This window comes from Aphelocoma coerulescens, chromosome 4, assembly GCF_041296385.1.
Source record: "Aphelocoma coerulescens isolate FSJ_1873_10779 chromosome 4, UR_Acoe_1.0, whole genome shotgun sequence".
Classification (NCBI taxonomy): domain Eukaryota; kingdom Metazoa; phylum Chordata; class Aves; order Passeriformes; family Corvidae; genus Aphelocoma; species Aphelocoma coerulescens.
In genome coordinates this window covers 2,057,742-2,069,148 of record NC_091017.1, presented here as the reverse complement: position 1 = coordinate 2,069,148, position 11,407 = coordinate 2,057,742, and the positions used below count along the sequence as shown (strand labels likewise).

Here is an 11,407-nt window from a genome sequence, read left to right as displayed (position 1 = left end):
CAAGCTGGCACACAGATGTGAGGGGTTTTCCAAGCTGGTGGGAAAGCAGCTTTACTGAGCCGGGTAAATTTCCATAGCACAGACACGCTTCTCCGAACACAGCCTCTTGAGGTTGGGTTTGAGGCAGGGACAAGAGGAAGGACACCAAAGTGTGTGCTGATGTCAGCCTCTTGAAAAAGGACTTTGATCTCCAGGGCTGACGACGCAACACCTCTGAGGAGCAAGACAGTTCACAAAGCATTTTATTTGCCTTTTATGTAACAAGGCCCACAGGGCATCAGCTGAGGGGTGACAGAGCACTGTCACCTACTATTGCGTATTAAAATAAGATAGTCCCTGCTCCCAGCTCGAGAAATGATGCCTAAAGATATAAACTGATCCCAGAGCAGCAATACTGAGCGATGCCCAGTGCAGACTGAAATGCCCCACGTGCTGCAGCATCTGAAAGATGGGCCTGGAAGGATCTAAAGGAAGAGGAACATGAAAGCTTTGACCCTGGTGAAGCAGAAAATTATTTATGACCAGAGCCAGCAGGGCTTTAACCCTCTGAGGGCACAAAGCTGCATAGGAAGAGTGCAGCTCTGTGACTCCAGGTGCACCTTTTGTTCAGGGATGAATCAGAAGGGCATGCCAAAGGCAAGCCTTCCATGGCAACCGTGGGCAAAGCCCGTTAAACAGGGTAGGAGAGTTAGTGAATTCTGCATTGCACAAAGTCTCTCTCCAACAAGTGTGGCAGTACTGAAAATTTCCAGATAAACACCATTAAAATGTACATCAATACAGAGTAAATAGGACTTTATTTAACAGTCAAGCAAGCCTTCAGCTGCTTCCCACAGAAATCCAAAGCCATCTCCATCTTTTATATTGAGAATTACACACTAGGTACAGCTGCAACAGCTGTTCAGCACTCAGCTAACTATGGAAAAGCACTCGACACGTTGCATGACTGACTGTGCCTTCCTCATTGCCTGGTGCAATAAAGTGCACAGGTTTTTCCCACTGGAGCAGAAATCCGTGTTTTCACAGGCACTAGGAGCCACACAGTGTCCCTGCATATGGATCAGAGGAGAACACATCATCACCTGTTTGGTGTTAAAGAAAATACCCTGAAAACTACCAGGGAATCAGACAGCGCAAGAGTGAATCCCCAACGTGGGCTGGTAAGAATACTCTGACAGCAGTGGGAGGCTGGAGAGGTAACCAATCCAAGTGCACATCCTGAGAACAGAATCAACCCAAATTCCTTCAAAGGAGCCACGTTTTATTTCTCAACTGATACACACAGCTCACGCTGCATTTACAGCACTGACTGCGTGCCTTTTCCTGATTGCTCAGGCAGGATAAAGGTGGCAGGATTACATTTAATGGAACCATAAAAGCTTAGGAGAGCACAAGGCACCACACAGATCACCTGTGGGTGCACTGTGCCAGTATCTCGGGCAAAGAGCTGGCACAGACACCACACCCAGCTTCGGATCATCTGCAGCACAAACCCTCAGACCACTGGCCTTGGCTTCTGTCATCCTGCCAGGACAAAGCCAGGGATCGCCTCCAGTCCTTTTGCTCCCTACCAGAGTTAATAATTGAGCTCTGGATGCCAAAGGCTTCCTAAATCCTTGACTCAGCCACTGTACATGGCAAGACCGCTATTCAGACCGCAGACATGTTTTCCAAAGTTCCTTGGAGACTCAGGATTTTAAACTGCACTCCGACCTTTGAAACATTGGACCCACAGCCACACAAAATCCTTGCAGAACAAGCCTACAGGCCCTTGCAAAGCCAACCGTCTGCAAAGCCTGCTTCCCCAAGGGCCCTCGCACATCCGACCTTTCCACAACAGCTCTGCCATTCCCTGGTTCGAGCTGATTTATCCTTGACAACCAAGCACTACAGCAAGGAGCTATTCCTGGCTTTGTTCTACTGAAGGGGAACAAAGGAAGCAAGAGGCTCAGGAATACACAGAAGGTCAAGGAGGAAGTGTGTGACAGAGGAAGGAGCTGCCTGTGCCTTGCTAGGCCCAGGACAAAATTTCCTTAGACCACAGGCTACTCTTCTCCTTGACTTCACTGGGCAGAAACAAAGCCAGTGCTGAGCGCTGGAAATCCCATCACAAACATTTCTTCCATTTAGATGTTTAACAGTGTTCACATCTCTGATGAAGAACCTACTTGCCATGGCCAAAAAAAACCCCACCAGCACTCTTTGAAGGACAAATTAAATGCTTCATTAATTCAAAAATGGTTGAGATTGCAAATCAGAACTAGAATGTACAGGTCTAGAGGCAAGATCACCAATAATTCATGAGAAAAATGCTATGTTTATGCAACACTAAGGATAAGATTTTAATTGCTTATTACTCTAATTGATTTCATTCAGTTGTTATGGCAACTTTCTGCTTTCAGGAGATGCAGTACACCAGCCACAGGCTTACACCAAGAAGCACAGCCATGTGACACCCCACAGCTGCAACACATATTTTAAGATAAATACTACTACGTATGTGCCAAGTTTTTACTGATTCCCATTATGCTGAGCTTCAAAGCCCTGACAGCCAAGTGGGATCACAAGAATAACTCATTCACCTGTTAGTCCAACCAAAGAAATGGCCTGAGACCGTTCGGTTCTACTCTCTCCTTTCCTGTACGGTGCTCTAAGTGCACAGAGTGCTCCAAGCTCTGACTGACAGGAACATCCTTCTTATTCCATCAGAAAAAAAGGGGCAGCTGTTAAAGACCAGGGTCTGAACACACTAACTGATTTATTCTGAATGATTTATTGCTGCATGTCACTTGTCATATGTCATCAAGTAGTGGGGAAGTCAAGTTTCCTGTTTAAAAGGCCATTATTATAATTATTTCATTATGGGATGGCAACGCACCAGGAACAGAAGTGCTTCCACTACAGATCCCTCGTGGCCCAGTCCAGCCATGGGAGAGCAGTAGGATAACATCTCAGGATCCTCTCAGAAACCTGTGTCAACTTTCAGCACTATGCTGCCAATAGGTTCAGCAGCATAGGGAGTAACATCCCAGAAACTGGACACAGCCAGTTGTTGTTTCAGGGGATGGCTTCCCCACAAAAAGATTCCCTTTCAGCCCCCTCAGCCCCCACCCAAACCAGTCTTACTGACAGAGCAGTTATGAAAATGAGCACGCATTTGAACTCCCGAGACCGCAAGCCTTCCAAGTTCCACCACGTGGTACAGGCGAGCCCCAAACAGCATTTACAAGCCCTGCACACCTCTGCTATTACAAACAAGACAAATGCCAAAATCCCCGTTCTTTGGGGGAAGCCAGGAAAAGCTCCTCAGGGGGATCGGCAGCTATCTGACCTGGCAAAATCAAAGTTGAGCCTACATCATGGCAACCACAGAACTGAACCCTACAACACTCTCCCCAAGCTGATTTATTCCCGTGGGACGAACTTGAAAGGGGCTGAACAGCACACCTCAAGCCTCAGTCTCCCAAGCTGTGCGAGCCCAGGACACGGCCCATGGGGTCCCACCTTCCCCCGAGCACACCTACGGCCGACTGCCAAGCCAGGGGGGTGCTGCACCGAGGCGACCCAAGCAGGCTCCTTTGAAGTGGAAGCTGAAGGCGTGTTTCGGGTTCAAGGCACTGGCAGCAGCTACAGCAAGCAGCCTCTGCTCTGCCAGCTCTGAGCCAGGCCCTGGCAGGAGGAGCAGCCCAGTCCATCATGGGCTCTCAGTGCTACATGTGAGTGACCAGCCAGAAGGAATTTGCACACAGGTCATCAAGTGTGCCCTTGATGAGTTCCTGCAGGTGCAGACATATCCCGAGACCCGGTTTCACTAGGAAGAACAGCAGCAAGGACAGTTCCTGCAGAACCCAGAGGAATCCAGCTGGAATGACCCTTAACCCCTAGCAGGAGCTCTGGCTTTGCAAATGTGCCAACCACAACGCTCATGGATCAGCACAGGATACCTCACCCCAGCTTCTAAAACTGGCAGGAGCAAAGCTGAGGTGACATTCCCACCCAGTACTGTGCAGCCTCTCCTCTTTCTTGCCACAACTCCTGGGAAAGCTGGAACCCAGCTGTGGGATCATACACCCTGCACGGCCTTAAAAAAAAGGAAGCCAGAAGCTTCAAGGAACTGACTGCCACTCACAGCAGGTAACAAATACAGCACTTGGTTTATTTTTGTTCTCAACTGAAACAAGACTCAGTAGGTTCCTTACCCAAGGACTCCTGAAGTGAGCAGAGGACTTGCAGCAAGAAGTCTTCAGAGGTACAGTATTTGTATCATACAGAGTACACAATAAATTACTATCTACATGCCACAGACCTACAAAAAGTTACATACAGTGTAAAAAAATACAGTATTTTCTGCTCGGTTTTTTGTTTTAAATTTTTTTCTGTACATTTTTTTTTTAATTTACATTTTCATATACACTTTTTGTAAACTTTTGTGTGTTTTTAGAAAACTGAAATCACATAACAGTTATGGACTTACAGCATCACTCTTACCTTTCTAAAGCAACGCTTGCACCTACAAAACAGCTTTTAGCTTGTTTGCTCCTTCATTTCTACTTTGGCACCAACACACCTCACACCGTTACTCTGAGCTAGTTTAGTCTGCTTTAGCCGTGTCCTCACCAGGGAGAAACACAATTAGACTGGAACTTGTGCTTTGATAACAAAGTTCAGAAGAAAAACCATTACATTAACTACTTCACCATCACATTTACCTGATATTTTACTGCATAATTTCAACTTCTCCTGCACTAACTGCTTTACATCAGCATGCAAACAAGTCTGATTATGACTCAATCAATAACATGACTATACTGAAAAACAACTACAAGGGTTAAATATTCAAAGGAATGTAGACTTAGCAAGGTTTACCATGTTAAAAGGTCTAAAGCTAATAGCATGGATTGACATGTTAAGATTTGAAACACACTGAAGGATACAATGTGAATTTCAGTGTAAAAACATCTGTATTAAAGAAAACATGGAATTACTTCTGGCCACACAATTTATACTATCTCAAAGTGAAAACTATATTGACTAGAAACCTCCTGCTTACCACACTTACTCCTGGTGTAAAATAGGGATCCCTGAAGTTTATAAAAGCCAAGCTTCAAAAATTGCTACTTGGAGTACGCAACTCAAGACCCTGCTGAAAAGGAAAAGCAGTTTCAGTGTTCAGCCCATTGGAGAGTAAATCATTCCAGCCTGGCACTACATACATGCACCGTTCCACGTAACCTACTTAGCCACTTGGATCTAATCCCAGAACACTGAGGAGTGGAGGTGCCCTCGAGAGGGGCTACAGTCCAATCGCCTGCTCAAAGTGGGGTCAACACTGAAATCAAGCCAAACCTGGGGTTCTGTCATGTTGACTCCCCAGAACATCCCAGGACAAGAACTGCACAGCTCCTCCTGGGCCTCTCCCTTGCTTGACTGACCCCATGGAACAAATTTCTTCCATTAACCAAGAGCTTCCTGTTTAAATCTCAGGAAAGCTTCTCGCTCTTGCTCCATGCTTCTCAGGCAAGACCCTGAAATCAACCCAGGTGTTGAGCTGCTACGGGTTTTGGACCACCAGGTAAAGAACTACATTCATGGCTGTTGACAAAAGAACAATACAACTTTTTTTTTTTTGCTCATCTGGGGACCTGAATTTTTTTTTTTTTAATTCCTTAAAATTACAACAACAAAAAAACCAAGGCAGGCATTCAAAGCATTGATATACCACAGCAAGTTTTGCCTTAATACAGTTTACAGATTACCACCTCATTTATTATTGCCAAAAGACTCTATGGTGCATTCAAAACTTCAACCTAATACAATCCAGACTCAGTGCTAAAACCGACAGCTGAGAGTTTGCCACTTGGGTTTAGGTTTGAGTTCAAAGAAGAAGGCGCCTTCCAGATCACTCGGAGGAGAACTGCTAAGGCTTTCTTCCCCGCTGCTCATGTCTTCACAGGAGTCTTCACTAGAAGGAACAGTGGGAAAGATAATTTTAACAAAGCAAAACCCCTTCAAAGTGGCAAAGTACTCCTCAATCCTGGGGTTTCTTGCACACTCTTCTGTTCCTAGGAGCAACATCCCACATCTAAACGCTCCTTGGCTTAAAGCTCCTTAAGGCTCCTAAAGCTGAAATCCTAACAAGGTACAATCTTCCTGATGCCAACAGCATCCTACCAATCAACAAGCTGGTTCCAGACACCAAGCATGAATGCCTTCAGGAGACTGAAAACCTCTGCAAACCTTCCTGCCTCAAAACCAAAAGTGCCTCCCCCCACCCCGCCAAGTACATCTGAACACCACAATGACAGCTCCCCCCTCTTTCCATGTGCTGAAGATGGATTCCAAGCCCATCGATATTCTCTGAACTAGCACTCTCTTTTTTCTCCCCAAGTGGCAGTGATTAAGCCATAGTTATATGGAGTTGCCATGACCACTACAGGAAAAGGAGAATTCCCAACAAATTAAGCAGGTTAAGTGTTACCAACCTCTCGTTTCCATTGAAACATCCACCCTCCGGGATTGTTGGCAACTCGGGAACACTGTAGTAACTGTTTTGTAGGTTTTGGGCTGTACGCCTCGAAACAATCCAAACAAGTTTTTTGTGATCAGGCTTGCAGCATTCAGGAGAAGAATAATCTGCCAGGCATTTAGAGACCAGCTCCCTCCAGTAAAGTAGGTCACTATCACTTATCTGAAAAAAAAAAACCCCAGAAGTTATTTAGTCTGTTACACTGAGGCTCGAAGGATAACTCCTCCCTCCATTGTACCTCCTTAGAAAAGACCTGGAAAAAACATCTGTCAAGACAGAAGTGAGACGTAGCTGGGATACCTTTGTCAAAGTTGCTTTTGAAGGTGAACTACCAACTCCAACACAGCTACCAGACAAGTCCCTGTTCAAGGTGGAGTTAGGTTGACAGTTTGCCTGCAAGTCCTTGTTAACATTTGCATTATCACTTCCAAAGGAGAAGCCAAACAAAGGTTATTCCATTTTAAGATGGAATGAAAACCTTTTAAAATTCCATTTTCAAGAGGAAGCGAAATTTTTAAAACTACTTTAATATGAAGAAAAAAAAATTAAACCACCGTTTTAAAATCAAATAATATTGTACTTTAAGGAACTACTTCCATCCCTTAAGAAACTGGGGTCGTTTAATCTGACCGTAAGAGTGGGAAGCTTCTTCTAGGCCATCAACAGAGGCAGAATGCAGCTAGAGGCCATGAATCCTATTTTAGTTCATAGGATATCCTGAGCTGGAAAGGACCCACAAGCATCATGGAGTTCAACTCCTGGCCCTGCACAGGACAATCCCCCCCAATCCCACCCTGTGTCTGAGGGCGTTGTCCAAATGCTCGAGCTGTGTCAGGCTCAGCGCTGTGCCCATTCCTGGAGGAGCCTGTTCTGTGCCTGACCTCCATCTGGGGGAAGAACCTTTCCCTGATATCCAGCCTGACCTTCCCCTGACACAGCTCCAGCTATTCCCCCGGGTCCAATTATTCAGGCAAAAGGAATAACCAGCCCAGCAGTCACAGAACAGACTGGAAGTTTCTCCAGAACACACAGCCAGAGCTGTACAAGTTCAATCACTTGCCTGTTAAAGCATGCATTGTATACACACGGGATCAGCAGTTCCTCTGATTTTATACATTTATTTTTTAATTGTTTCTTTCAGCTGATGCCAAACAGAACCTGTAAAGACGCATTTAGGGACCCATTTAAGGGCTCCCCTAAATGTAACATCACCCATCATTAAGGGTTTCAGTCCAAACAACTGGAAAAACAATCCATTAAAAATAGTCACCTTTGAATGCTTTTGAACACGCAGAAGGATCTCCAATAGCTCAACAGATTTCAGCATCTGAACTTCCAGAGTGAGAAGGCACAAGGCCAGGACAGATGGCTAAAAGGGCAAGAAAACAGCACTCAGCACTACAGCAATCACAAACCTACTCAGAAGCTACAAACAACTGCTTCTACTCACTTTTGCTTTAGAGAAGACTAGACGGCAGTTGCAAGCTTTTAGCTGTGCTTCCAACTTGTCCAGATTCAATACTTCTTTCCTGTGAGACACACAAGAGAAGAAGGGTCTGAATCAACAAGCTTTCCCTCGCCAGGAAGCAAAATCTGAGGAGCTGCCTCCTCTAGAGCCAAGGCTGCAACCATTTAAGAGGGAAATAAAAAAGGGCTCAGCAAACACCACCAACTCACCTTTCTGAGGTATGACAGAGTACAATAGTATGGTACAAGTGCAAGAAGGTTAAGGCAGTAGTAGCTTTAAATTCAAAGTGCAACTTTTCTGAAATTATCTTTTCCATCCGTTTCAGGTCGGACACAGTGCATTTACATTGGCTGATCCGGATGATCTCGTGAGCAGATGGGATATTGCATTCCTCCTCCACGACGCGGGCGGCCAGCTGGATGCAGCAAACTCCAATGCAAGACAAATGCTTCGGTTTCACCTAAAAACCACCGCAAGCACCATGAATACTTCCCCCCATCAACACTGAGCTTCAACAGCAACTGTGTTTGGAGAACCCACAGCGCAACAGCCAAAGACTTGCTGATTTCCACTAAACCTGGTGTCAGCCAGCTCCTACGCCTCCCCCAGCCATAACCACCAGTTCCATCACTGCAGCTGAAGCAAACCCCAGCTGGCAGAGCCCACAAGGCAGCACCGATCCGCTGGGGCTCAGGAAGTGAAGTTCAACAGCCGAGCAGCCTCTCCTCAGGTTGTTCCCCACCACTACACAAATAAATCGCGGTGGGAACTGCAATTCCCTCCTCCTCCTCGCGGCAGTGCTCGCCCACCCTCGCTTACAGCCCACACAAATCCAGTCTGAGCCTGTTCCAGGCAGCCCCATCCCTCCACAGCTTGTTCCTGCTCTTCTCTTCCATCTACCACCGTAACATTTTGTGCCACTTCAAGGACAGCCAGACCAGAGAACTGATGCAACTCTGTTTTCTCTGCTGATCTAATAATGAGGAACTGGTTTAGGTCCAAGCTTCTGCCTTAAAGCAGCACAAACACGATAAAAACAATCAGAAAATGATCACTTGGTATCAGACCCAAGGCTAAGCTAAGCTTTAGCACAGTACCCAGAGACAGTCTGTAACACTAATTGGTTTGTTTTCCTTAATTCCTCCTTTCTTAGACGTCTGCATGGTGATGGCTACAGATCTATTACAGGAAATAAATCAAGCTGCTACTTGTCTTTAGAGGTAAAAGGAACTGCACTCAACTCCAGGTTCACAAAGGAGACCTCAGAGCTGCTGCTGAATGCACAGAATGAATCAACAGCCACACTTATACCTTCATAAGAGCCAAGAATCTGTCCAGAATGTTGACAGCCAAAACAAACGTTTCAGTTGCAAATCCAAAGAAGTTGGTCAGACTCCAAAGATCTTCCACCTTGGCATTCCTTTGTCTTGAACACAGAGTGTTTTCATTCTATGGCAAGAGAGACAAAGTCAGAATTATTCTGTGGCAGCGGCAATCACCGTGCCTCACTGCCTAAACCATCTTTTATTTCAATCAAACAGATGCAGGGCTTTTTTCCTTAAATATTTAATTCCACTTAACTGAAAATGAAAATAAAAGTGGGCACTTAGGACTCAAATCACAGTTCAGAGATTACAGCCAGGTCCTGACTCTCATTGGTGCAATAGCCAGCACAACCACATTTCCAACTCTCCACTTGCTTACTTTAAGACACATTTACGACTTATTTAAGTTACCAAGTGCAGGCATAAACAGTGACTCCTGACTTTAGAGATGACCGCACAGCTCTCTGCCTTGAATGTCAATATTTAAGCAACAGCAGTTCTGCTTTCACAACAAATAAGCAGATTCAAGGATTTTTTTTTTTGTGTGTGTGTGTGTGTTAAACATTAGGGCTCTTCCCAAAGAACTCAGAAGCACACGGAGGAACATAACAAGCCTGCCCTGAACTCAGTAAGGAACTTTGGTCGTTGACGTGGAGATGTTTATGGTCAATTTACATTTTGCTGCTCAGCGGTTCTGGGTTCATTTCCCCCAATCTCGCCAATGAAAAGCTGGTGGTTCCCCTCTTTGTTACGGGCCTGCTCGACATCCCACCTCCCCTGCAGCGGCAGGAAGCTCCGCTGACGGAAACAATACAGAACCTCTTGCTTCTGTGCTCACTCCACATTTAAATAATAAATACTAAACGCCTAAATATTTTGCTTGCCCTGCAGGTCGCAGCGCTTGGATAATGTAACGTTAATACCTACATATGAAGACAGAATCAAAACAAAAGACAAGCGGCGCATACAGAGAAAAGAATTAACTTTCCGCAGTTAACGCACGTCCCCTATTAGCAGAAATTTTCTCTGAAATTCTTGGAATTTTCTTCCTGCTCTGAGGAGTGCCCCGACGCCCTCACCCACCTCGGCGGCGCCCTCGATGAGGCTGAGCCCCTTCTCGCGGGGCTGGAACCGCCCCTCCAGCTCTAGATGGAGGTTCAGCTGCTTGAAAAGCCACAGCGCCTCGCTGCTCATCTTCCCTTTCCTCCGCCTCCTTTCCCTCCGCAGCAGGGAAACAAAGGGGCCCCGCAAGCCGGAGGCGAGGGGACACCGGGCTCCCCCCGCGGCCCTCAGCGCTCGGGGAGGGGGAGGCGAGCCCGGCTCCCGTCACCGCGCGGACGGGGGTGGGCTCGGCCGCTGACCCCGCATCCAGGCAGGGCGGCCTGGACCCCCGCGGGGAGTCACGGCAGCATCAGAGCACCATCCCCGGCCGCGCCCGCCTCCGCCCCAACCCCGGCTCCGCTCCAAGATGGCGGCGGCGCTTCTCCGCCCACGGCTTTTGTTGTCCCGCGCGGAGCGATCCCCGCCGGTGAGGCGGCGCACGGAAGTCAAATAGTCCACCCCCACCCCGCGGCCCGGCGGTACCCCGAGTAGTACCCAAGGTCCGGGCAGGGCGCGGCCGGCCCGCGGAGCTCCATCTCAGTGGGGCGCGGGGCGGCACCGCGCTGCTGCGGCGGGACGGCGAGGCCGCGCGGAGGGAGACGGAGAGGACCGCATCACGCCTTTAAAGGGACGCCAGCGGCGCCTCACCCGTTTTGAAAAGACCGCCCAAAGTCTCCCGCGCCCGGATTGGCCCGCGGCCCCCGGCCGCTGATTGGCCGGCGGCGGCACTCGCCCCGCCCCTTCCCCGCCTCGCGGGGGGCGTGTTGTTTACCGGTGGCGATTGGCCGCCGACCGGGGCCGGGTCTGCCCTGATTGGCCAGAGGCGTTCTGCCTCCGCCCCGCCCACTGCTCCGGGCCTTGGCAACCGTGACGAGCCCCCGCGCGCGCGCTCTGAGGCGATGGGGGGCGGGGGGCTGGCGACGGGCACCCTGAGTCCCACAGCGTTCCCGTGTCCCGATAGCCTCGTTCCACAGCGTTGCCCAGTCC

General features: G+C 48.1%; 2 protein-coding genes across 2 annotated transcripts in view; both read right to left on the bottom strand.

The window, feature by feature from the left end:
- Positions 1-4,135: 4,135 nt before the first annotated feature.
- CCNG2 (cyclin G2) lies at positions 4,136-10,786 on the bottom strand. The gene is made up of 7 exons (XM_069012424.1): positions 10,403-10,786; positions 9,306-9,443; positions 8,204-8,454; positions 7,977-8,055; positions 7,797-7,895; positions 6,483-6,688; positions 4,136-5,962 (listed from the first exon to the last, which is right to left on the bottom strand). The coding sequence occupies exons 1-7, from the start codon at positions 10,511-10,513 to the stop codon at positions 5,830-5,832; spliced, it is 1,017 nt and encodes a 338-aa protein (XP_068868525.1). The 5' UTR covers positions 10,514-10,786; the 3' UTR covers positions 4,136-5,829.
- SEPTIN11 (septin 11) overlaps positions 9,361-11,407 on the bottom strand; it is an 85,801-nt gene continuing 83,754 nt past the window's right edge. The window contains exon 11 of the mRNA XM_069012421.1: positions 9,361-9,443. The gene's annotated coding sequence lies outside the window, so the exon portion shown is untranslated. The remainder of the gene's footprint in view (positions 9,444-11,407) is intronic.

Excerpts from the sequence above, each read along its gene's own strand:
- CCNG2 (XM_069012424.1), bottom strand. The coding sequence starts at position 10,513 with ATGAGCAGCGAGGCGCTGTGGCTTTTCAAGCAGCTGAACCTCCATCTA. Across the intron at positions 9,444-10,402 it reads TCATCGAGGGCGCCGCCGAG|AATGAAAACACTCTGTGTTC; the intron begins GTGGGTGAGGGC and ends CTCTTGCCATAG. Across the intron at positions 7,896-7,976 it reads TAGTCTTCTCTAAAGCAAAA|CCATCTGTCCTGGCCTTGTG; the intron begins GTGAGTAGAAGC and ends TTGCCCTTTTAG.